The sequence below is a fragment of the Manacus candei genome, unplaced genomic scaffold (genome assembly GCF_025592945.1).
Source record: "Manacus candei isolate 608988 ecotype Guabito, Panama unplaced genomic scaffold, ASM2559294v1 h1tg000005l, whole genome shotgun sequence".
In the NCBI taxonomy this organism is placed as follows: domain Eukaryota; kingdom Metazoa; phylum Chordata; class Aves; order Passeriformes; family Pipridae; genus Manacus; species Manacus candei.
Genome location: NW_026138053.1, coordinates 2,718,907 through 2,745,001, shown reverse-complemented (window position 1 = coordinate 2,745,001; position 26,095 = coordinate 2,718,907). Strand labels below are relative to the sequence as shown.

The window sequence follows — 26,095 nt, the reverse complement described above, 5'->3', positions numbered from 1 at the left end:
CCGATGGAGCCGCCCAGCGCTCCGGGCTTGCTTCCATCCCTGCTTCCTTCCCCCTGATAAATTCAGCCATGCACCTGCCTTCAGGAGTGGGACCAACTTCCCCCTCTTCCTTCCTCCAGGACAATCAAATGCCCTCTTCACAATAACACATCCCTCCTGCCCCAAACCTGCCCCTCGGACCTTTTCCTTTCTCCCAAGTGACTCCGGCCTCCCTCCCCACAGCTGGGCCCCCGGGTGGCTCTGGGACCGTGGGCTCTCTGCTCTGTGAGGTTTCCAAAACCTCAGGCGAGGGGGTCACTCCCTGAGCAGGATATGCTGCTCACCCCCATGGACTTGTGAGGCTGCAGCTGACGTAACTCCAGCCCTCCTGCTGTTCTCCTGGCCCCTCTCCTTTGGCTCCAGACCACTGAGGGTGGGAGGACCCCATCTTGCCTCTAAGTATTTTGGCTCCATCTCGCCTGGATGCAAATCCTGGCCATGAGCTGCCTTCGGGATATTTGTTATTTGGCCAAGCCCCCTCACTTTTGGCTTTCTGCCCATTTTTTGCTGGGATTTCAGTTGAAAGTTTCCTCCTGGCTTGGCATTGGCTGTTGGGAGTTACATCTGCTCAGCAGACCTCTGCCTCCTGCTCACAAGGTCTGAGGGTATTTTGTGGTCTCCTGCATCCCTTGGGGAGGGGTGCAGACACTGGTGACTGCCAGCTCCCCGTGATGGAGGGCAGCAACATTGCCCAGCCCTTGCTGGGACTTGGGGTGGCTGTGATGTGCAAGCAGGGAGTATCCAGCATCGGGGATGAAAAAGGGTTTCCCTGAACCTACTGGAGGCAGGAACGGGGCTGGTTTGACAATGGCCAGGAAGAGTCTGTTGGGCTACTTGCGCCAGACCCTGATTTTAGGGGTGTTATTTCGACCTGAGACTATCTGCAATGATTGTGAGAGATTCACTCGTGAGCAGGGCAAGGCTGAAGTGGAAAATGCTCAGCCCACAGGTCCTGGGGTAGATGTACATAAAGAGCTGAGCTTTGGGGTTATGGTTGCTGTACTGAATTAGCTGCTGATGGTGGTGGTCGAAGCAGCCCAACAGATGAATTTGACAGCTCGTGCTTCCCTCCTGCCCCAGGAGCTGAGCGAGCAGGGCACTTCGCCTCAAGGTTTTACCTTTTCTGCAGAAACGTGCTGGCATGTGTGAGAAGCCTCAGCCATCTCAGATTGTAGTGGATGTCAAGCACAGGTGAATCCTCTATGTCCTTGGTGTGCCTTTCTGCCGTCACCTGGTTCAGGACCTGCCCTTCAGCCACGTCCCAAATGAGTACAGGCAGGAAAGCAAGGGGCTTATGGGGAGTGCAAGCTCCAATTCCCTCTGGCTTCAGCTGAAAGTGATCCGCTGGTGGCTGCTGCCCGATGACATAGCCCTTACAATGTCTTATTTACTTCTAATAAGATGCTGCTGCAGGTGCCAAAGAGTTTCTATTGCACCTGCACCAAACCACCTGCACAGAGAGAGGGAGGAAAGGCGACCAGCTGCCTTGCAGGGCCTGGGCTGAGCCAAGTTCCCTCGTGGCTGTCTGGTCTGGGAGACTGCTGTGTAATTTCATTTTTAAAGACTGCCTCTGAACATTGTGCCTTAAGTGCAAACCCTGGTATCGCCTGCAGCTGAGAAGCCCTGTTATGGGGAAAGGAGTCTGGATCCTGCAGAGATGCACCCCACAGGCCGCATGGGGTCAGGAGGTAAATCCACAGCCAAAGCACTACAGGATGCCAGGCAGGGTTCAGGGAGTCAAACGCTCATCCTAAACCCTCCTGCTTCATACAAACGTGCCCAGCAGCCAGATCCTCCCACCATCTCAGGCTGCTGGGCTTGTGGTTTCCTTTCTCACACTCCTGCTCCTGACTCCACCTTGCCCTGCACCCCACTCCCCAGCCCACCTCATCGCCTGCAAAAGCTTGGCTGAACCTGAGTTTTACACACATTTAAGCAAAACCTAGAAACATTTCCCTCACTAGAACTGTCTCGGTGCCAAACAATTTGCGGACGTTCCAGCAAGGCCAGCATCTCATCTCACCGCGGCTGAGCCCGGCTCATCCCCTGGGAAGGACACATCACCATGCCAGGAAGGGGGCCGTGAATGTCCAGGGCTGTGTTCTGCCTCCCACCCCGCAGCAACACCCATAAGTGTTGCACCCCCACCCAAAGCAGATCCCGGCCCTTGCCGGGCTCATCCCACGCTGGCTGGCCGCTCCTCTCGGCGCCGAGCGTGCTGGCGCAGGCTTGCCTTTGCTGAGCAGGATTTAAATACCGCGACGCGCTTTAGAGCTCACCCCACCTCCGAGAGAGAGACAGAAAGTAAGTGCTGTGTGTGGAGAAAGTTTTTCTGGTTTTTTTTTTTTTTTTTTTTCCCCCTATCTCCGGCTTTTCTATTTTGGATGGTGTCCAGATTGACCTGGCCTGGAAACCTCTGGCTGGTTTTTGTGTGTGTGCAGATGAGGAAGGATGAAGGTAGAGGGATTGGAAAGATTGGGGCGGGGGGGGGACGACACAACAGGATTTTATCTCCTTTCCCCCAGCACACTGCTCTCCCGTGAAAACTGGGAGCCAGCCAGCGGCATGGGACCGCACGCCAAACAGGATCTCAGCATCCAGGAATGGTGCGGGGGTGTGGGTGTGGGTCTGAGTGCCCACCCACGCTCGGTGAGCGTGCGAGCCCACCGCGGCGGCTGGGGGGGCCTTCCAAGCGGGTTATCCAGAGACAGCTGGAGCTGCCGGCAGGGTCAGGATGTGACATCACTGACCGGAGAAAAACCCTCGGTCCCCGCGTTTCTCTAACGAAACCCCAGCGAGCGCCGGAGCGCGGCGGCTCTCCCTGCTGCGGCGATCCCCGAACCGCCGGCAGTCCCCAAAGTAGAGCCTGGCTTGGAGTTTTGTCTTTTTAATTTTTTTTAATTTTTTTTTTTTTTCCCCGAGTATGAGCAGAAAGTGCAGCGCAGGGATTTGAGACTGGAAACAGGAGTGCCGGCGATGAGGTGAGTCCTGGGGCTGGAAAAAGACAGCACCGCACCCCCGAGGATGCTCCTGAGGTGCTTTTAAGCGCGGGTTGGGCAAGACCTGGGTTGGCGTTAGCCGGGGAAGGAGCGATCCTTCTACCAGCTAGAGCATAGACGCCTGCAGGAAGGAGTCTTTTCCCCTTCCTCTGTTGTGTCCCAGCTCAGCAGCGAGTAAATACAAGGCAGCCTGTTTCGGGGATGCCGGGCAGGGATTCGTGCCAATGGCTGGCGGTGTGCAGGGAAAGGTGGTCCCGCAGGGGAAGGGGGACGGACAAGAGAAAGCGACACACGGTGTGGGCAGACACCCAATTCCCGAGTGGGACAGTCCCGGCAGGGACTTTGCCGGTGGCGGAGGGAAGGCGGAAAGTTGTGGGCGGGGGAACTGGCGGAGAGCAAGCAGTGGAGATGGGTTTTCAGCAGCTCGATTATCTCTTTTCGTCTTCTTCCCTGAGCTCGAAGGCCCGGAACTCCCAGTGTTTGGAATTACGACTCTGACAACGGAGTAATCACCCCTGGGACTGAACCAGAGCTGTCGGACACCGCTGAAGTCATCGGACACCTCTTTACAGGGCTCCCAGCAAACCACCGGTAGCAGCAGCAAGATCTCAGCCCCCAGGAATGAGGTACCCCCAAAAAACCCCCAGCCCCACTGGGTATCATGCCTGAAATGAACTGGACATGCTGCCTCTAACCTGGAGAGATGGTGCTTTGCTTTTCTGCTCGGAGGTGTCTTGTGTGACTCAGGAAAAACTTTTTGGTGCCTTTGGGCTGTGGTCCTCGGGGAGCTGCTGCTTTGCTGGTGGTGTGGCAGGGAGGCAGGGCAAGGGGGCAGAGCAGGGGGACAGCAGGGAGAGCTGGGGGGCAAGCCAGGGGGCGTGCAGTCCCATTCCTGGAAGCCATCTGGGTCTGTTTTGCACTGAGCTGGGGATTTCCGAGCACCATGTGATTCGGGGGAAGCACCAGCACGGCTTCCTGCTGACAGCTGCCCCCAGGGGGTGCTCTGGGGGTGGGTGCTCGAGGATGCTCTCATGGGTCTCGGCAGCTCCAGGAGAGTTTGCAAAAAAAGGGTTTGGCAGCAGGGAGATGCTGCTGAGAGCCCAAGGCTCCTCTGAAGTTCCCCCAGCCTGCGTGCTAGGCCTTAATCCCCATCCCGGCATCTTGTCTTGGCTCGTTTCCTGGAATTTTCCATCGTTTGGGTTATATTTGGGATCGGCAGCCAATAACCCCATTTCTCATGGACAGCCCAGCTGGGGCTTGGCTCCAGCAGGAAGCATAGAGGGAACAGGGCCAGCACCCCAGGACTGTGCTCCCCAGCATCTACTTCTGCAGCCCACCTTCCTTAGATGATTAAAAGGCTGGAAAGGCTGGAAAAGAGGGGATACACTCCCTTTCCTGGAAGAACCATGCACCCACAGCCCCTGCCTGGGTGGCTGCAGTTCCAGGGTTGCTCAGGGAAAGCAGCCTTGGTCTTTGGGGCATGAATCCACCAAGAAGCAGCCCTGGTTGCAAAGATGCTCTAGGATAGGCTGAAGACCAAACTGTATCTGGACTTCTCTGGGGCTTGAGGGAAAGCCTGGAGACAGGGTTGGAAGGGAAGCCTGGAGACAGGGCTGCTGAGTCCGCAGCCAGGCATTGATGCTTCCCAGAGCAGTGAAAAGCTGATGTGTCCCGGGACCAGCTAGTTTCTGGGCAGACTGTCCATCTGGAGGCTGGCTGGCTCTGGACTCTGGCACATGATGGCTGAGCTGATGCTGTCCTGTTCCTCCCCCTAGGATGGGGCTGGATGGGACTTTTATGCTGCTGTGGTGGGGAGAAGGGAATCCCCTAAAGCAGAGAAGCAGCAGACATCTGGGAGCCCCAAACACAAGATCCTCCCAGGGAAGCCCAAGGGGGACGTGCAGAGCTGGTGGTGTTTAACCTACACTTTGCTCTAGGGTGCCTGGAGCTGGATGGATCTGCGCTCTCCCTGTTCGGCCTCTTCCCAAGGCAGTGGGAGCTGGAGTCTCCCTGTGATTGCCTGTGGTGCTGGACCCTTTGCTGTGCTCCCCAGCTGTCACACGAGGGTTGGAATGTGCTGCTGACACTGCCGCCTGTGGCTTCCAGGCAGATGCTTGTGCAAGTGTGTAACTGTCTCGGGATGGATCCAGGGAGGATGCGCTGGGCACCGGAGCCCTGGGAGGTGCTGGTGTGGAGCTTCCCTCTCTCCTTATCCTTCATGATCATCAGTTCTGTTCAGAGGCGCTTGCAAAGCGCTTTTTTCCCCCCTGAAGCCTTTGTTTTGGCAGCCCTTTGTATAAAGGGAGCCTGGGGAGGGAGATCAGTTTTAAAATTGGGGAAACAGAGGCAGGGAGCGTGGGACCGTCGCCGTGGCCACCATCCTGGAGTCTGGCAGTGTGTCTGACTGATCCTTCCTGCTGGGTTTCTGACTAAAGCTTATTTGGGGTCAAAAGCAGAGGTTTTCTTTGGTGACCTTGCCTCGTGCCCTCAGGACTGTGGGGAGGAAGCTCCCCTCCTGCTGCTCTGCCTGCTCTCCCCTTTTGTTTTGCCAGTTTCTAAACAGACCTTTCAGAGTTGTTTTTAATTTACAACAAAGCCTTTGCCTTGCCATGTTCCTCTTTGGTTTTCAAATGAGAAGGGAAAGAGGGAGAGAAAGAAAGAAGAAAAGAAAGAAAGAAAGAGCTTAAATAAAAAAAACGAAAACAACCATCAAATCTGAAATTAGCAGCTTAGTCTGACCCTGAACTTACATCGCTTCCATCCAGTTCATTTCCTTTCATCTCTAGACTTGCCAGCAGTCTAGGAAATCAGTTTTTCACGTGTCTCTGCCTGCTACCTCCCCAGCAGCAGCTCTGCCGTGTCCTTGCAGAGCTTCATCCTGTGCTCATTTGGTTCTTGCTAAACCCGGCTAAGTTTTGCTTCTGCTGCTGGTGGTGAAACCAGGGGCAGGACTGAAGCCAGCAGCTTTCATGGCTAGGGGTGGGATGGATTTTGTGGCCACTCAGCCGGGTTTGTAGCCAGTCCTCTGCAAAGCCAAGGCTATTTTGGGAGCACAGGGGTGAGCACCACATACTCTGTGGTGTGGATGTCCTGTGGGAACTGTCTGTCTCTTTCTACCCAGTAGCTTCTCTCATCCTCTTCCAACTGTCCTTTGTGGGGACACAGGGTGATGGCAGGGAAGTCTCCAGCTCCAGAGCCACCTGCTTTGCTCCTTGTCTGCTCCCAGGATTGGGATGAAATTTGATTTGGGGGTCTGTAGGTTCTTCAGAAAGGGATGTGTGAGCCCCTGGGGTGCCAGTACCACCTCATGATGGGAACTGCATCGTGGGGAAGGGGGGGTTGCAGCCTTTGCCAAGGCTCCTCTAGGAAAAGCTCTGATTTTGCATGTGGGAACTGAAGGCAGAGACCTGCAGGCTGCTGCTCTGGCACTGTCCCAGGCCCTGCCAGGGCTGGCGGCAGGATCTGTACGGTCATGTCGTAGGAAGCTGCTGTCTGAGCTTGTTGAATGGCAGCTCGTCCTTCAGAATTCCCAAATTAGGCAGTGCAAGCAGCAATTTGGACTTGGATGGGTCTTCTGTCCCACCCCAAGCCCCAGTGGATGACAGCCTGATTTCCAGGAACACGACAGCTCTGAACATCAGGCTCAGCTGAACTCCGCACACAGCTAAACCTTGGAAGATCTCCCACTTTCCATCTCTTTAAATGGATCTGCCCCAACTACTTGGGGGGTGATGGAAGATGGAAGAGCACCAGCCAGGTCAGATGCATAAAGGTGGACACTGGGAAAATCTGGTCTTGCATTCACTGCTGAGGCCCTTTTCCCATAGCTGGGATTTCATGCCCTGGTCGTGTCCACTGTTGCTCCGATCTTTCCCTGCACATCGATCTCTCTAAGCAGTGAACAAATCTGTCCTTTGGCTCAGTGCCTCTCTCTGCTTCTTCGGGTCATAAATCCCAGGATGTATTTTTGGCTTTGTGTTAAATATAATTTCTGGGGAACATTTTTCTCCATCGAAGACTGACAAGGTCTTTTCATGACTTGGTAATTTGGTGGTGGTGCTAACAAGGATCCTGAAAGCAAAACTGCTGCCTGTAGAGCAGAGAGGCTGTAGTGCTGTGCTGGCATCCCACCGGCTCAGGGACAGGTCTCTGAGTACTTGGGAGCAACAGGTTTTGCTTTTCCATTCCCAGGAATCTCCAACAGATGCATGGTAGGAAAACAGCTGGCAGATATTTGGCAGGTTTGTCGTTCTCTTTTTTTTAGCTGGTGTTTTATTCACATGGTGCCGAATCACGAAGCACATTCCTGCCTGTCTGATGAATGAGAGCAGCATGCAGGATAACACAGAGATCCAGCTGTGGATGATGCAGGAATGCAGTTGTGGATGAGTTACAGGTCTGCCTTCAGGAGATGAGGTGTTTATTTCCCAGTTAGTGGCTCAATATTTGAAGAGGTCTGGCAGTGTGAGATGCTAAAGGAAAACTGATTTCACTGCTGTTGGCCCCTGGGAGTGACACATTTAATGGGATGTCATCTGCCGGGGTGGCTGCTCACCACCCTGGAACAGCCCAATCTCTGCAGGGAAGAGCCTGCAAACAGCAATAGCTTCTGGAGCAGAGCAAATGGAGCTGAGGCCAGCAGAAATGGTGACATGGAGAAATGTCTTTTGGCACTCCGTGCCTTGCTGAAATTCCAGGGGAACCTGACTGCAGGGCCAGGCACTGCTCAGCCTCATCATGCCTACTTCCATATGGAGCCTGCTGGGTGCCTCATCCCAAGGGTATCCTGGCACTTCCTGCGTTACTGGATTAGGATCCCCACTGCAGTAGTTATATATAAATATATATGTATGTATGTATACATGCATATTTTAGACACTGTTATGCATTAGCAAACTCCCCAGAGGGCTTTTTTTAGAGGTGTTATCAACAGGATGTGCCTTGAATATGTGGAATCCAGGAAGCCCTGGAGAAGGGCTTTTCTTTACAGTCTCACTGTGCCCAGAGTCCCCTGGCCTCCACTGGGATCCATCAGGGCTGCAGTACCACAGACCCCTTCCCTTGGGACAGGGAGGAGCCATGACGGGATGCCAGCTCCCTCCATCACTTGGCATTTTGGAGAGATCATGCTTTTTTTTTGAAGTGGGGAACAAGCTCTTTGACATGGTTGGAGCCAGTTGCTTGGAGCAAGGGAAGCAAAAGCATCCAAGAAACATCCCCCAGTCATTGCCCTTGGGCAACAAATGAGGACAACAGGGATGGAGCTAAAAAAATCCCACCCAGCCACATGAGATAGGGAAGGTCTGCAGATACCCTGGTATTAAAGTCATACTGTATAACATTGTGTGATGGCTGTGACCCCCTCTGTGGGGCAGAAAGCACCTAAAACTTACATTTTCAGGTCTGGTACCTGGGTACAGCATAGGGTTTGATGGTGGGGTTGGATGCCACTGTGCTGTGAGCTACGCAACAGTGGCAAAGCTCCAGCTCCAGTGTGTGGGAAAGGCCGTGGTTAGTGTTAGTTAGAATGGCACTTGTGCTGGGGTTCCCACCCACACCAGGGCTTGCACCCAGCCAGGGGTTTCCCCTTGCTGCCACATGCTGGCTACGGTGCAGAAATCTCTGCCAGACAGATCCTGCTGACATTTGGGATGATCACTAGGTCCTGCTGGCTCTGAGCGATGACCCCAGGGGTGAGCGGTAGGGGGAGCAGAGGGTTTCACTTGCCAGATGTTTAACTGCTCTCTGCTGGGCAAAATAGGATCTCCCTGGGGCTCAGGACTGAGTTTAGGAAACAAAGTTTATATAGCAAGTTTTTGGCTAAAGTTGTCGTTTTAAAGATGAATGTGTATCCAAGGTTTGCACCATTCCCTCCTGCTTGTGACTTTGGGTCAATCACTTCCCTTTTCCGTGAACCTTTTCCTTCCTTTTTCTTAACTGCTTCTCCATCTCCTCCCATCAGGGGGAGGCTGTTGGAGGACTTTCTCTTCCCTAAGCCTCAGCAAAGCATTTAGCACGGGGGACCTTGTTCTCACATTACCACCGCTGGCGATGAGCGCAGGTAATGAAATGCACGGGATTTCCACTGGAGCTTCAGGGAGGAAAAGGAAAATACCACAGCCCTCGTCTGTGCTGCTAATCTCGGGCAGGAAGGGGTGAGCTCAGCACTCTGCCGAGCCCTGACTTCCAGATCGAGTCACCCGGAGCATCAGCTCCGGCACTCCGAGGGCTGGCTCTGTGCATTGTGTGCGCGCCTGGAGGGGCGGCCGCATCCTGGCACGTTGTTCTGCTGCGCCGGGCTGCGCTTCCCTTCTTCGGATGTGGGTTTTGTTCTTTAGGACAAACACACGGGGCAGAACAACAAAAGTAATCCCCCCCTTTTCCCATTCATCTCGGCACTGGGGCTGTGTGAACCAGCAGACAGCTGCGGTCGCAGCGCGGTCCCCAGGGCCTCACTCACCAGCCGCTGCGGCAGGGTCAGGGGTGAGCACTGAGAAATCCCTGGGAAAGAGATGCTCCCCCTTTGCCAGAAAGAGGAAAGGGCCACCAGGTTGGAACAACCTGAGCTGGTGAACTCTGCTGATGTCGTGGCTCTTGCTTTGTTGCAGCAGGTATTGGTGAAAGCCAGGAGGTGAGGGGCTGGCTGAAGCCTGGTGAGCTCCTGGGGTGCTCAGGAGGGAGGAAGGGCTCTGTCTGCCACCACTCCTTGCACGGGGCACATGTGGCAGTGCTCACACTTTCCAGTACCGGGAGCTGCTCTGTGAGGTGACAGCAGCTATTCCAGATCACCCTACTGGGTGTGGAGGGGCCAGAAGCTCACCTCAAATCTCTGTTCCCATGTGCTGCCGGAGCAGCAAGGCTAGGTGGTGTGAACTCAACCCTGTGAGTGTGCCCACACATGCTGCTGGCTTCATATGTGACCCAAATGTGCCTCTTTCTCCTTCCAGAAACCTCCAGCTGTGAAGACCCCAGCCTTGGGCTTCATGTTGCACTGAGCCTCTGCCCTCGCCCTGGCAGGCCCTGCCCACCATGGCTTTGTGTCTCAAGCAAGTCTTCAACAAAGACAAAACGTTTCGTCCCCGAAAAAAGTTCGAGCCTGGCACCCAACGCTTTGAGCTGTACAAGAAAGCCCAGGCCTCCCTCAAGTCCGGGCTGGACCTGAAAGCAGTGGTGCAGCTGCCTCCTGGCGAGAGCATCAATGACTGGATCGCTGTGCACGTGGTGGACTTCTTCAACCGCATCAACCTCATCTACGGCACCATGTCGGAGTACTGCACGGAGAGGAGCTGCCCCATCATGTCTGGGGGGCTCAAGTACGAGTACAGGTGGCAGGACGATAGCAAATACAAGAAGCCGACCAAGCTGTCGGCTCCGCAGTACATGTGTATGCTGATGGACTGGATCGAGATGCTCATCAACAACGAGGACATCTTCCCCACCAGGATAGGTGAGTGTGCTCTGGTTCTTTGCAGGAAGGTGGGGGTTTTAACTGGTGTGGGTTCCCAAGCCGCTGGTGTACCTCAGGGCTGATCTTGCTGGACTTTGTGATCCCAAGTATTGTGGCCTTTCCTGTTCCAGGTGTTACTCAGTGTCTGTCCCACACCATTTTGCCGCAAACTGAGCTTGAGGTTTCTCTTCCTGATGCTAGGGGATGTGGAAAACAATGTCCTCCTTTTCTGTGCTTGAACTTTTCCAACTATTCTGTACTTGTGAGAAATGAAGGCTGGTAGGTCGTCAGCTTCCTTACCTGTCCTCCAGGAGCTGAGCTGCAGGGCTGGGTAGAGGTGGTCATCACGTCCCTGCTCTTCTCTCAACTAACCAAATCAATTTCTTTCTTGTTTCCCACGTGGGTTCATGGTCCCAGGGTCTCGCCTTTGTCTGACCTTGCTGCTTCACTCCTCAGCCCTTTCCATCTCAGCCCTGATTATACCTCACATCTTGCTGTGTAGCTGAGGCATCACTTGAGCAGAGATATGCCTGTCCCCAGGACGATCCGGCCTTTCCACTGCCAAGGCCCAGGGTGTACAATATACCCCTTTGAAAAGTTTGGCCTTGGGAGCTTGCAGCAGCTGCCAAAGGCAACACAGCTTACAAACTAACCCCCCTGCTGCTGATCTGCAATGCTCAGCACCTGCCAAGGCCAATATTAACTGCTACCTAACTGCTTTTTTGTCATTTGGGGAGATGAGTTCGAGGGTTGGAGATGATGCCTTGGCTGGTGGGGCTTCCAGAGCCTCAGGTCATGCCTTGGAGTGGTTGTTTTACAGGTGGAACATGAAGCTACTTCAATGTAAAGAAGTATTTAAGGTGCTCGGGGGGGAGAGGCAAGGCTTTGCAAGTCTGCTTGACCTTTTTTGGTTTGCCAAGCAGCACAGCTGACAGAGCTGTGTGAAATCAGTGCAGTTTAGGACCAGGATTTTCATTAACATGCTGGGAAACATTGAAGAAAATGGTCCGTGTGGGATTACTGGCATTACTCACTGTTGTAGCCCCATTTGGCTGTGCTGTACATATAATTGTGTGCCTTTTTCGGGGAAGTCTCTGGCCCTTGGGGGCTAAGAGGGGTTGTGGGCCTCTGCAAGGAAGAGGGGAGGCAGTGCCTGCAGCCTGGTTGTGCCAAACTATTTTGGCCCTGCGATGGGATCACCCCCCAGGCCCCTGATCTGACCTGGCTGCTCTGGCTTTGCCAGAGGGGTTAGGGTGGGACAACTCTCCTCCTGGGGGTTTCCTTCTCTTTCCTTGAAGCCAAAACCTGCAGGCACTCGCTGCCTTCTTCCCCTTGCTGGTAGTCTGGTGCTGTCAGGGTAGCGCAGTGCTGGATCCTTGTGCCAGAGGACAGGCAGATAGGATGACTTTGGGGTGCCTGGGGGAATCAGCCCGTGGCATTCACCAGGGACATTCACTGTGCCATGGAGGCATCTCTCCCTCGCGGGCTCCGTGGTGCCCACACATTCCAGAGGAGGCTGGAAGTGTGGCTGGCTGACAGTGTCAGTGCAGGATGCTCCGAGCCAGCAGCCCCAGCTCTGATGGGGGCAACGAAAGTCCCCTTTAATTCTGGCTTGCTGCTGCCAAGGGGTGAGACAGCAGCCACAGGGAGCAGGCAAGGTCTTCCCCTTCCCAGTTAGTCCCCGAGGAAAAGATCTGCACACCATTAAAAGCAGAGGCACAGATATGGATTTACTCTGTTTTCCCTTCAGCCAGAAAGGAGAGTGACCCGGTCCAGTTTCATGCCTTTCTGGTGGGATTTGGGATGGGATGCTGTTTGAAAGCTGCTCTGGGGAATGAGGGTTTACATGGAGTCTTAACACTGCAGAAAGCAGGCAGCCATAGGAGGGACATTGCAGCACCTTTTGCTCTCCCATGTCTCCCTCTGAGGCTCAAAACCCCAATGCAGTCATGGCCCTGCTGGTTTGCACCCCATTTCTGGCACTTCTCCCTCCAAGGTGTAACACATCCTAGTGTGGGGTGGGATGGCTGGTGCCTCTGGTTTCCACTTCTTTTTTCATTTCAGTGTGGAGACAGTTCTGGATCAGATCCAGGCTAGCTGCAGGTGATCATGGGGCAAATCCATTTTTTTCTCTTCTACCGTTGTTCCTGGGGTCCCTCTTCCAAGCCCCTTAGTTGTGGGGACCCTTGTGTCCCCTGAGTGACTTCAGTCCTCTTGCTGGCACGTCCTTGTGGTTCTGGCCTCACACATGCAAGAGAGAACTCAGGCTGAGGTTGCACTCTAAAGCACTGTTTGGGGGGCAGGGGGAGGAGGGAGCCGGTGGTACTTTGTCATCAGTGTGTCCCCAATTAACTGCCTTTCACTGGCCTGCCTTGTGTGCTGGGTAATTGCTTGGCAGCTCTGGCATTTCAGAAGATGGAGGAGCATCTGCCTGCTCCTGAGGGGCTGCTCCTCATTGTCACTCGGGATGATGGAGGAGGCTGGGCAGGGTGTGGGACTCAGGGACAGCGGCCAGAGTGACCAAATGTTGATGCTCAGCCTCTCTCCCAAAGAGCCAGAAACGAGGGAAAAGATCCAGGACAAGGGAAGGCGAAAAGATCCAGGACAAGGGAAGGCAGAGGGAGGACACAGAGGAGGTGTGAGCTGTTTTAAGGAGGCGAATGGAGTTTGATGTGGAGAAATTATAAATGTCATGCTTTGGAGTTATGGTGAGAAATTAGCAGGAGAGATGGGATTTAGCATGAAGATTTGTTTCAGTCCTGCTTGTGCTGGAGAGGTCCATGGGCACAGCTGACCACCATCTGAGCAGGTGTTTCCTGAGCTGAGAAAGCATCTCAGCTTTCCCTCCTGGCCCCTCTTTGCCATGTGCAATAAAGCTGTCCCAGCACAAAGATTTCCCTGGCTAGGGCCACCTGACCGCCGACAAAACAGACTTTTCTTTTTACTAAGTTTGTTTATTTTAGAAACAAAAGTGTTCCCCAAACTTGCTAATGTTGCCTGAGGCTAACCTCAGCATCCTTTGTAGCATCCAAGAGCTACAAAGCCGGAAGCAGCACATGATTCAGCAGGGCCTGCTCACAGCTGTCCTGACAGCTACAGTATTTCATGGGTCAGAGGGGGGAAATCCTTCACCCCAGGGTAAGAGGCTCAGCTGGAAAGGAGCAAAGATGGTTCACTGGCTTGTGGGCTCACAGGGTCCTCTGGCATCACAGCAGAGACCTTGGCTGGGGTAAATGGTCACAGCTCCAGTGACCAGAGAGAGCTGGGCACCACTAAAGCATCTGCTCCTTCAGCAGGGTCAGAGACGTGAGGGGAGCAGAGTGACCCAAGTGAAGAACACCTTTGGTTTAGCCAAGCTGTGTGACTCAGAGCTTGTGCCAGCTCTGCAGTGAGGCCAGAGGGACAGATGACATCCTAAAAGGCAGGAAGGGAGCCCAACACCAGCAGACAGCTTGTGACCTGGCAGACTTAACCAGCAGGACTGCAGCCCTCGGATGGCATCAGTAGAAAATCCCTATGGTGGGGATTATTAATGGATCTGGGGGTGCTGTCAAGCCCCCTGCATACCACAGCAAGAGTTGGGGAGATACTGTGCCTTCCCCATCCCCAAGGAAATCCACCTGCAGGGCTCCATCCCACTCTGTAATCCTTTCTCTGGAGTGGAAATCTCTTTGTCAGACAGTTAAGATGAGACAAATCCCTGTATGGGGTGAGCTATGCCAACCTGATGGCTATAAATCTACAGCAGCAGCTTTTCCAGATGATCTGCATCAGTTTGTGTGTGCTAGTGGTTTGTTTCCACTCTTCCAACCAATGTGGCTGTCCTGAAAAATACATCTAAATGGAGAATAAGCATTGTTACCATTCAGGGAGAAGAATAAATGATTCTACAGGTGTACTTTTACCAGCTGGTAAAACTATATCAGCAGATTTATTCAGTGAGTGGCCACATGAACAAATTACCACCTGGAAAATATCATCTCCTCCCTGTAATCATTCTGCCCTGTGGTGCCAGGTTTTAGGGAGCTGCTGCTGGGCAGCAGCATGCTGGGGAGGAGGGTTGGCTGGATGGGGTTTCCAGGGCCCGTGGCAGCTGGCTGTGTCTGCACCAGTCAGCCCAGCATGAGGCTGCTGGTTGCACAAGGCCAGGTGTCCTACATCAGCACCGTCGTGGCTGCTGAAACCCCTCTGTTCCTAAATGAGTGCAGACGCAGGGTTTGGACCAGATCCAGTGCCGGAAACACCCCGTGATCTCTGCCAGATTTGCCTGCAGCTCTACAGAGCATCAGTCACAGGAGATTTTGGAACAGTTCTTGGAAAGCTTTTCAGAACTCAAGCTCTGCCATTCAAGCATGGTCCCAAAACAATTATAAAAAAACAGAGAAAACTTGGTGCGAAATTATCTGATACTTTCTCGCCATAACAACAGGAGAAAAATGTTCAGAACTCAGCTAATTATTTGTGTTATCTCTGCTGGCTATTTTTTACGCAATTTGTCTTTTTTTTTTGGTGCTATTTTCTTCCAAAATTAACACCACAGCAGCTTGCAGCTGCCATCATGACATTAGTTTTAAATGGGGTTTTAAAGACTTATTTTTAGGAAAAATGAATCACCAAACACCACGGTGGCCAAAATGAAATTGAGAAATAACAACAATTCATCACGAAGTTCACTGAATTACTGCATTTGCAGAGGAAAAAAAATAAAATTGCCAAGAAGCAAAATAGCTTCCCAGTACTGATTCATCATGAAAAAATTAAATTGGCGCAAGTGTTAGGGATGGGAGATGGCAGGAAAGATCCAAGAGCCATTGGCAGTCCCTTACCATAAGCACAGGCAACTTGTTACCTCTCATTTCATTTCCTTTTACACATGGTCCCACATGGTTTCCTTATGTTTTGAAGCAATCAGCACAGAGTGGGAAAAACAGATTTCTTAGAGCTTTAAATCATATCTTGGGATTTTCAAGCAAAACATCCAAGAAAAACTGAAGGTGCTAATTCATTTCAGGGCTGTGAGTCACACTGCATGGAGTGAAATTGTACCTGCTGTACTTACAGCTTTTGCCCTGGCTTAGAGCAGGGGTAAAGTTCTCCTTTTTCCTCTGCTGTGGATGGCTGCTTTGCTCCACTCCTCCTGGGATTGGGCTGTTTCTGCCCTGGGACAGGAGTTGCTCCCAGCTGTCTGGTCTGTGTGCAGTGTCAGGGTAGCACATGCCTGGTGGAAGGGAAGAGCTGACCTTGTCTATAAATCTTTTTCCTGACATTTGAGCAAGTTCACGTTGCATCCTGTGGTCCCCTCCTCATCACTCATAGAACCACAGAATCATTAAGGTTGGAAAAGACCTCTAGGATCATTGAGTCCAGCTGTTAACCCGGCACTGTGATCGCCACTAAACCATATCCCATATCCACATGCCTTCTGAACACTTCCAGAGGTGGTGATTCCACCACTTCCCTGGGCAGTCTATTCCAATGCCTGACAACCCTTTCAGTGAAGAAATTTTTCCTAATATCTAAACTAAACATCGTACAAGAGGAGTCAGAGGGTGGCCACCGCCTGCCAGACTGGGAGGTTGCTGCTGCTTTCTCCAAGGCTGCTGGATGGTGAGCAGCAGTGAATTAAATGTAAAGGTAGCTTTAATGCTTTTAAATCAGCACTGGTGGGTTTTGTGGTGTTCTGCTATCCCCCTGGGGCAGCTGAGACCAGCATAAATTGGATGAACTGGGATGGTGCTGCTGGGTCCCCAAAGGTGTGTAGGACTAGGGAGGATGAAGCCAAGCTAAGCAGCATCACCTTGTCGGAGTGGTTTGTCAAAACTTTGGGTTCCATCCTGGCTTTGCCCTGGCCTACCATACGTCTGCTGACAGGACCTCTCAGCCACGCAGAGTCAGTCCCACCAGCCTCATCCCTCTGTCTCACCAATCTACTGCTCCCGCTCTGTGCTGTGATGGTGTCGTGATGTGAATGACAATGAGCTGCTCATTTTGGAGTGAAACATCTACAAGGGCAGGATAGGTGCGTGGCCAGTGCTGAGATCCCTGTCCCAGGCCTTTCCTCTTGCTGGGCTGTGCTGGCTGCAGTGCATGCCTGGCTGCAGGGAGGAGGCACAGCCTGCCCTTGCTGTGTCCTGGAGGTTGTGCCTCCATCCAGGAGAGGATGTCACATGCGTTGTCTGCTGGACATCCGCTGTGCCAGCAGCTGTGACCCCGAGCGAGCCCTGTGTATGCTGGATCTTTCTGCTGCTCTCCCCGAATTGTTCACATGCAGCCTTTACTGGAGAGCCCTTTTCTTTCAGCTCTGGGCAAGGGGATGGGGAATTTCTCCAGCTCGTTGCCAGCATGGCCAGTGCCTGCTGGGGCTGCAGTGGGTTGCTTTCCAAGTCACTGGAAACCAGCAGTGAGGCACGGCTGCTGCTGGCAGAGGCAACTTGCTTATCAGATATCCGCCCTGCTTCCTTCCCATAGGGAAGGGCTTTGATCAGCTGGCACAGAGCCCCATGCCAGATGCAGGGTCCAGTCAAGCATCCATAGCCTGTATTGAGGGTCCTGGCACAGGAGACATAGAGGTGGCTGCAGCACGGGGAGAGGAAGTGGGACCCGATGGCCCAGGGCTGTGCCTCCCTAGGCAGATGTGTGAGTGAGAGGGTTGTTGCAGGGAGAAAGAGTCAGAGCCAGACCTGAGTGACCCCTGGTCCCAAAGGACTGTAGTTGGCGGTGTCATGACATGGTAGGGTGAGGGGTGACCTGCAGAAGTCCATTAGTAACAGGCAGCCACCACTGCAGCCTGGCCATGTCTGGAGGGGATGGCCACACACTGACACCTGGTGATGGACACAAAGAAGGGCAGCCCAGCTTCACCTCCTGGGAGCTTCTGATGCTGCTGGTTCATGTGAATCACAGTGGGGGGGTAGCCCATAAATGTCCTTGGAGGTCCTGGCAGCTTGAGGGTATCTTTCCACGCATCATTAGGTATAGGAGCTCAGCAGCTCCCATAGTTGCTCACAGCCATGAGATTTGAATTAGATGACCTTTAAAGATCCCTTCCAACCCAAACTATGCTTTGATTCTATGATTTACGCTAAATCTCAGTTCCCTGATGGAAAAGCTGCTTTTGGAAAACCTGGAATATAGCTGGAGGTGTCTTGCTGGTGACTGGTGTATAGGACAAGATGGTTCCTGGCTAACCTCAGGACCAAAACCATGAAAAGCTACGTCACCATCTGCCAGCTCTGGAGGTGGCTCATATGACAGCAGTGTCTGAACCATGGCCCTATCAGCTCTGGCAGCCTGAGATCCTTTGACCTACTGTCCACTCTCCAATCTTATTTCCTTCTCAGCTCAGGACTGGGTTGTTCAGAACAGTGTGTATTCCCCAGCCAGGGCCCAGCAATGTGTGTCCATCAGAAATTATTTGCCGTAACAAACTTTTCTTTATTAAAAAAAAAAAATGTTTCTTGACCAGTTCTTCAAAGCTGGTCTGCAGGGGCCACCCTAATGGCATATCTGAGTCTCCAGCTGGGTGATTACAGCTTTTATTTGCTCAGCAAATTCTCACTCAGTGCAAAAAGCTCAAATGAAGCCATTGATAAAGCACCATGTCTGTCCTGGCTGCAGGGGAACCAGGAGATCCCTCTCTGATCCCTGCCTGTATCAGTCTGGCAGGAAAGGAGAGCTCTGCAGCCAAGGGTGCAGGGCAGAAGCAAGTCTCCAGTACCGTCTCTAAGGTGTTGGCGTGGGCACAGCCTGGTTGTGCTTTGCCAGCTGTGAACACCTTTCCCAGAAAGTCCTAATGGGATCTGTTAGAGCTGTGTTTGCCACCTACGGAGGAGAAGGGCACAGCGCTGCTGCTGGGAAACAAAACTGCCAGGAGCCTTTGGGAAAAAGTGTTTTAATTGCCTTGCAAGGCTGATGAGAAAGATTCAAAGATAAAATTACCCTTTTTAATTTTTTAGCTGGGAGATTTGCTGATGCGTCTCCCGGCACAAAATTTGTGAGCTGGCCATGGTTGAGCAGAGTTTGTTTGAAAAGATTTTTCAGAGGTTATGTGCTGCATTAATGAGAAGCTATGGGAGGAGGCTGGTACAACCGTGGGAAGGAGGTTTTTATTTTGTTCTTTGCATATTTGCATTGAATTGCTCTGGGGGGAGGAAGAAGCTTTAGGAAAACAAATTCCAGTTGTTTCATTTTCGTCCTCACGAAAAAAAAGAGAATGTTTAGGGTTTCAAAGCCACGTATCCTTTAGAGATTTATCACACAGTTACTGGCACTGATGGTATCACAGCCCTGAGATTTTCACTGTGGTAGCAGTGCGTTTTGACAGGGATGTAAATGTCCCACAGTGTGTCTCTGTCTGGAACAAAGCTAAAAGTATAGAGCAATGCATGGTGGGTCCCATTCTTGACCATCCTGGGAGGTCATCTCAGGAGGGAGCATCATACAGGTGCAGTGAAATCACAACCCAAACATCATTAAGATGGGTGGTTTTCTTCCTGATTTAATGAGACATTTTATTGAAACAAGGATCAGGAAAAAAGCTAGAAACCCCACCCATTTCTGTTGATGCATCAGAAGTGAAGTTTGAGGGTGTGGGGAGGAAGAAAAAGAGTGTGAAACGTGCTTTTGGTTCATAGGAACAGGGCAGGTATCTTTTCTTCTGGAAGGTGGTTTGGCTTTGTTTGTGGACAAAGTAGAGACCGACGACAGCCCTTCCCTCCAGGAAAGAAACCCCAACTTATCCTGTACCTGCACAGGCTTGTAGGGGAAAGGCAGGGAGAGAGGGCAGGATCTTCTGCCAGGTTGCTCTGGGTTGAGCCAGATGTGAAAATCTGTGGCCTCTTCCGATGGGTAATAAAACTTTCTCTCCTAGGGCAGCTCCCCAAATCCTCAGCCCATGCCTGTGTGAAATTGCTTGTTGGGCAATGAGGGAATATGTGGGAAGAGTTAGATGGAACATTGCCCCAGTGTAGCTGTCACTCTTGACATTAGCCAAGGGAGTCCTTCCTTGTCATCCATGACTGCCTGTCAAATGTGACAGTAACATTTAAATGCTAACTGTTTTTTTGGAAATTGTCAAATGGCTTCCAATTTGCTTCTGCTTTTCAGGTGTTCCCTTCCCCAAGCAATTCCAGCAAGTTTGCACCAAGATCCTCACCCGCCTCTTCCGTGTCTTTGTCCATGTCTATATCCACCACTTTGACAGCATCATCAGCATGGGTGCTGAGGCTCATGTCAACACCTGCTACAAGCACTTTTACTACTTCATCAGGGAGTTCAGCCTCATTGACCACCGGGAGCTGGAGCCTTTGGTAAGGATGCCCCAGGGATGGGGAGTTGGAGGGTGAGTGGCATGGGCTGAACACAGCACTGGTAGGTTCAGGTGGGGGCAGGACTCTGAGCATGCAGTCACCCTCTCCGGACTCTTTCAGCCACCCTACCTCAGAAACATAGTCATGTTTTCTGTCCTGTAACCATCAGCCTTAGCACTCTAAGAGAGAACTTCTCAGCAACACCAAGGAAAACCTTTGCCCTTAGAAAACCCTCCTTAAACTTTGCTTCTGCCAGTGATGTCTATGAATGGCTCTTCAGTACCCTCAGGGCCACCCCAGTGTAGTGTCCCTCCATACTGAATTGGCAGCTCTGATGCAATTTGCACATCAAAGTATTTCCAGCCAGTTGTGTCCACATGGCTTTCAGGGGTCAGGTTTGAGCCAAACCCTCCTTCCCACAGTCTTGAGTTTTCCTTTTAGAAACCCAAGGTCCCTGCCTGAGATATCAGCGTGAATTACAATGAGGCTGCAGGGAAGGCAAGCCCCAGTAGGACAGGCAGCTTCAGACAACAGCTATCAGAGGCCTCACTGAAGCTGCCAGTTTCCCTGCAGCTCCCCTTGGGAAGCAATTAGCCAGGCAGAGTGACAGTCCTTGAAAACAGCGGGACTGGTGGGAAGCAGAGACCAGACAGCCTGGGCACATAAACTAGAAAAACACATAGTTTTGTAAGACATGCAAGTGTGTCACAGGCAAGGTTGAGTACAGTGTGACCTAGAGAGGACGTGTTGCAGTGGGGACAAGAATTATTAGGAAACTCTGTAGTTATCATGGTGTGATAAGGGCTGGGTTGCAGTAAAGGCTGTATCCAGTAGCAGACAGTCAGGGAAGACCAAGAGGGTCTAATCCCAGAAAGAGCTAAGAAACATCGCAGGATGAGCTGCCTGTTTAGGATCTGGATGTGGGGGAGAGGCCCCTGCCCCTAAATGCCAAGCACTTTACTCCTCTGCATTCAATTGTCCCAGTCAATTGGCTGCCTGTCTGCTCTGATCATGATTTCAGGGGATGGAGACATTATGATCTAATCAGGGGAGATTTGAATGACAACAGTATCTGCTTTAATTATTTTGTAGAATTTGATTGTGACATTTATTACACAATGGCCCTCAGCTCCAGAAAATGGCAGCTCAGCATCAGTCTGTCCTCTGTTCCTCACCAGTGCTCCTCATGACAAAGTTCTTCAGCATTGATAAACATCCCATAATTGTGTCATCCCCTTAGACTGATGCTTGCTAATGTAAATAATTAGCACCTAATAGCCAAAGCAGAGGCTGACATTGCTAAATAGGCTTTCAATGCCAGTGACTCACACCCAGCATGAGATGACTGATGGGTCTGGATGAATCTAAGATGAACAGATTTTTTTCCCCCCCGTGATGCAACTAGGGTTAAACTACAAGGAAATGAGACACATTTGCCTCTGGTCTATCTTTGTCTCACTGCCTGGCATACAAGCCTCAAGCAGACCCAACCACAGGATTGGGAGGAAGGACCAGGGGGGAGGAAGGACCTCCTTCCCTTAGGCATTGAGTTGCTGTAGGTGTGTATGAGAGTGTCCTGCAACCAGACTGCCTCATGAGTCCAGACAACTGTCCTAACCTTGCATTTGCATGGCTGGAGTTAGTCCCCATGAAACCATGACAGAGGAGACTCCTGCCTGCAGAGGTGCCTGTTCCCTGCATGTGATTATGGAAGGCCTCCAGGCATGTGGGGAGAGCACATCTGGAGCATGACAGCAGGTCTGAGTCCTGTGTTATGGTTGGAGCATCGCTGACGTGGAATGCTACTGAGGAAATCTGCTGACATGGAAATCTACAGTCTGCAGATTTAGGAGAAAGAAAAAAAAAAACAAAGCAGCACGTCCTTAGCCAGAAGATTCACTGTTAGGCCAAAATAGCTTGGAAAAATTACAGAGGTGAAGGAGTTCTCGGTTTCTAAGCCTTCCTCTGGCTGAATCTCCCTTTGCTGCTTCAATTTCCCTTTTATCAAGCTTCTTTGGGATGTGATTTCTTAGCAAATCTTGGGAACTGAGAAGGAGATCTTTTTTACAGTCAGAACTAGCGAAAGGCAGTGATTCACTCTCTTTAACAAATCAGTAGACATGGGGGCAGACAGAAGCTGTGCACTTGCCTCCCTGACAAGGGCAGGATGGTGCTGGGCTGCAGCACTGGCAGGGTCCAGCTGGTTACACACTAAGGCAGAGCTGTGGGGCCATCCCACTTTCCTTGTTCTTCTTTTTTCAGAGTTGCATTCTTCCTTCTCCACAGACCAGTCCTACTTCAGATCTATTTTGGGAGTACATTTTCGTGTGAAAACCTTCCTCTGGGGTGCACAAGGGGATCTGTGTGCACATGCAAATTCACAAACCATGAATCTGATGAGCCAGAATCACACTCTCCTTGCTGCTGCAGTGTATGTGATTTAGAAACTATTAGTTGAGCTCCTTAAGGCAAGGACAAATACCATCTTCCACCACCTTCCTAATGCAGCTGGCATGATGCCATTCTGGATGAAGAAAACAGTCTCAGCCTAAACAGAGCTTGGTCTGACTGGAGGTTTCCTGTGGCCTCTGTTATTAGCACTCATTTGCATTGCAGTGTGACTGTGGGATCCCTTGCCAAAACCACAGGTCCTCTGGGTGAGTTGTGGTCAGCTCCCAGAGCAAGAACTGGGAGCAGCTCCTGTCCTGCCTCCCTAGGCAGCTGCAAAGAGAGGCTCTGAGAGGCATCACCTTGTCTGGCTGCTCCACGGCTGAGCAGGGCCTGCACCTTTCACTGTCTCAGCCAAAGCTCTTTCCTTGGACTGCTCTCAAAACTAGAGCACAGCCAAAACAACCTTGTGGCACAGAGACCAAGGAGGATGCCAGGATGGAGCTGCTGAGGCAGAGCAGTTCCTAGGAGGGCTGGCATGGGAAAGAGAGAAACGCTTCCTGAGACTCCCACAGTTGCTTCCTTGGGTTGGTTTTGGACACCTACCAAACTGCCTGACGCGTCACGCTGCTCAAACCTGTCTTTTGCACTTACTGTTTCTTTTCTTTCTCTCCCCCTTCAACGCAGAAAGAAATGACAGAACGAATTTGCCACTGAAGTATCCTGGCAGGTGAACTCGGCTGGCTCATTCTGAGTCCAACGGGACAGGACACCCTGTGGTGGGAGACCCACTCCCAAGGACTTGCTCTGGGCATTCCAAATCAATGAACTATGAACACTGCAGAAGAGCCTCTTCAGGCCGGGGCCAAATCCTAAGTTTTCCAAGAACCTCTGGACAGGCTTTTCCTTTAATAGATCCCAGTCTCTGTTGCATGGTTCCTGGTTCAGAAAGCCACTGACTTCCTGGAGAAGGAGGCACGTTTGGTTCACTTTTGCACACTCTGGTTTCTAAGACTCAATCCCATGTCCAATATCAAACTTTCAGCCATGTTTCCTCTTGTTTTGCCCTCAGCTACATTGATCACCAAATATTAAAGTAGCATCTCCTGCCCTGTGAGCAGGTGTAACCTTGGCTACCACGTAATGCCTTGTTACCTTTCCCACATGCAGTGGGTTTGTGATGACACCTGAGATCAGCCCTGCAGAGCTGGTGACATTTCATCCCAGCTGCCTTCACGTGGTTAGTTATCGATGTACTGTTTTTAACCATGAGCTGTGAATGTCTCTCCTTCTGCCCTAATTCATGCTTTACCATTTTTCCTTTCAAGGGATTTTTCATATTTGGAAGAGGGGACTTCATGATGTTCTAGGATGCATCCAACATTGCTTGGACTAATGGCTGGGTAGCCTCATGACCGAGTAGGTGAACTAGGTCACTTTTCAGTGTGATCAGCACAGTTTACATGAGAAAGTCTCAGAAAATGGTGGAAATAAACTGTTGCCAGAAAACAACATTTTCAACACATCAGCATTTCCTGATATGTTGTCTTGGCTCAAGGTCAGCAGATGCTGGCTGTTGAAATTGTTGCTTTTCCATTATCCAACCTTACAGCAGGTGGAGAAGGATTTTAAGAGACATCTCATCTACTCTGTTCTTGAGGCCCCCTTCCAAACCAATATTATCCTGTGATTCTTAAACCTCTTTGACCTTCTGAAAGCATACCATTGCTACCTAGTCTGTGCCATTACTCTCCTGAAAAGTATGTGTCAAAATTTCTTCCCCTTCTGCTTGCAGTGCCTGATAACTAATGTTGTGTTCCCTGTGCCATTTCTCTTTTGACAAAAGTAGTTTTATTTTTCTTTTTTTACTGTTTTGGGGGAGTTAAAATCAATTTGTCTGAGCCACAGAATTGTTACATTTGTGTTTCCTGCTCTTTTTTTGGGAAAGTTTTGTATCCAAAATACACAGATGATATTTATAACCTGGGGTTTGCCCATTTTTGGGGTCGGGAGGGGACATGCCTAGAAAATGTAAATATTTAGACCAACATTACAGTGCACAAGTGAATTTTTAGTGCTCAAAGCACTTACTTTTTTGTGAAAATCTATTTTTTTTAAATCTTGTGTACCAGAGGTATATTTTTACATAGAAATAAAACAGATCAAAATGGACATGAAACCATCTGATACACCATTCCAATATTTTCTGTGTAAAATAATCAAAGTCCAAACATATTTGTTCTGTTACTAATTAAAGAAACATTAATAAGCCTGGCATATTTCATATTTCTTCTCTGATTCATCTGTAGTAAGACAGGCATCATGAAAAAGCACCCAGGATAACCTGAAGAGTAGTTTTCCCCTGAGAATTGCAGCACTGATGGATCTCAATGCCGTGCTGAGACCTCAGTTTACAACTCAGGAAGCAGCTTGGCAGAGGCCAGTGTTGCTGGTCAGCATCCTCCCCTTGCAGACTTTTCACCAGAATCCCACCTGAAGGTATTTTTCCAGGGATACTTGGTGGTGAGTTTTACTCACTACTTTTGGCAAAGGTGTGTGGGTCCTGGGATCCGTGTTCCTGCCTCTTCATATAAATCAGAACCATGGGCACAAATTGCTCGTGGAGCAGAGGCAAGAGACAACAACAGCTCTGTCGGGAAGTTCTGCCTTCCTGAGGAGGGAGGCCTGGCTGTTCTCAAAGCACAGCACCCTCTGGGAGCTGATAAGGTTGGGAATTATGGAGAAGCTGCCTCAGCAGTGGGGTCTGAGGGATGAACTGATAGCAGCCTACAACTACTTCAAGGTGAGGTACAAAGATGACAAAGTCAATCTCTTCTCAGCAGTGGAAGATGGTGAGACAGTGAGCAACAGCCACAGTTTGTAGCTTGGGAGATTCAAATTGGACAGTGGAAAACAAAATCCACCGGAATAGTGCTGTCAGTGAACAGATACCCAGAGAGAAAGCATTAACCTTCCTTGGTTAAAGAAGACTTGGTGTAAATAATTTCCATAAATAAATAAAGCACAGAAGCCTGCTTTGATTTTTGTCCTCCACTTCTCCTGCAGCAATGAATTCCACCAGGTAATTATGCACTATGCCTTATGAAAGGGGGGTGTACTTTTAACCTATGCCTGAGGATTTCAGCCCTGCTGCTTTGTGAGTGTTTCCTGTTTACCTCCTCCACACCATGGAGCTCCCATAGATTCCTCGTGGAAGAGAAAACACTATTTTTGAAAGATCACCTCACAGGCTCATCTCAAGTACCAATTTAAAAAGAATTTCAAAGGTCTTTTTTTGTTGTTGTTTTCTTTTTCATTCCTCCCCCATTTTCTTTTTAACCTGATTTACCCAAGGAAATAAAGCTCATGATTGTGCTGTGACAACTGTATCTTTAGTATTTCTGGAAGCAGTTTAGAAAGGGGAGACAGGGAGAACATTCACTGCCAGAGAGGTCTTTCTGTCTCTCTCCAAGACACTGAGCTATTCCCCAGGTCCTCATCCATCTGAGTGGCTCCCAGCCTGGAGAGTTTAATGCTTGAGCACAGCAGAGATGTTTATGAAGCAGAAAGCGCTGACAGAAGTATCTGAGTCAAACTTCTTTTAGGAGTCTGAAGTGTGCCTGTGAGGCTCCAACATCCCCAGAGCTTCAACAAACATCCCTGAGCAATTTGAAAGCAGGCAGGAACACTGAGATGCACTAAATATGCACATATCACTTGTTAGCCCCAGCTTCTCAAATGATTCATCTGTTCAGCTGGCTGCCAGGTGCCTGGGACTCATCTGTCTCTATGCAAAATTCCTTGGCTCTTCTGATGAAAGGGAAATGATGTGCTACTGCCAGGATTTTGTTTTTCTTCTCTGCAGCCACCCATTTCCTTTGGGACTGAACAAAAGGCTGTGGCGCTGGTCCCCG

General features: G+C 50.9%; 1 protein-coding gene across 1 annotated transcript; it reads left to right on the top strand.

The window, feature by feature from the left end:
• Positions 1-2,798: 2,798 nt before the first annotated feature.
• MOB3C (MOB kinase activator 3C) lies at positions 2,799-25,498 on the top strand. The gene is made up of 5 exons (XM_051796108.1): positions 2,799-3,020; positions 3,494-3,664; positions 9,986-10,485; positions 19,591-19,793; positions 22,869-25,498. The coding sequence occupies exons 3-5, from the start codon at positions 10,068-10,070 to the stop codon at positions 22,896-22,898; spliced, it is 651 nt and encodes a 216-aa protein (XP_051652068.1). The 5' UTR covers positions 2,799-3,020; positions 3,494-3,664; positions 9,986-10,067; the 3' UTR covers positions 22,899-25,498.
• The last annotated feature ends 597 nt before the right edge of the window (positions 25,499-26,095 follow it).

Coding starts and splice junctions, on each gene's coding strand:
- MOB3C (XM_051796108.1), top strand. CDS start 10,068: ATGGCTTTGTGTCTCAAGCAAGTCTTCAACAAAGACAAAACGTTTCGT. Junction 10,486..19,590: donor CATCTTCCCCACCAGGATAG/GTGAGTGTGCTC, acceptor TCTGCTTTTCAG/GTGTTCCCTTCCCCAAGCAA. Junction 19,794..22,868: donor ACCGGGAGCTGGAGCCTTTG/GTAAGGATGCCC, acceptor CCTTCAACGCAG/AAAGAAATGACAGAACGAAT.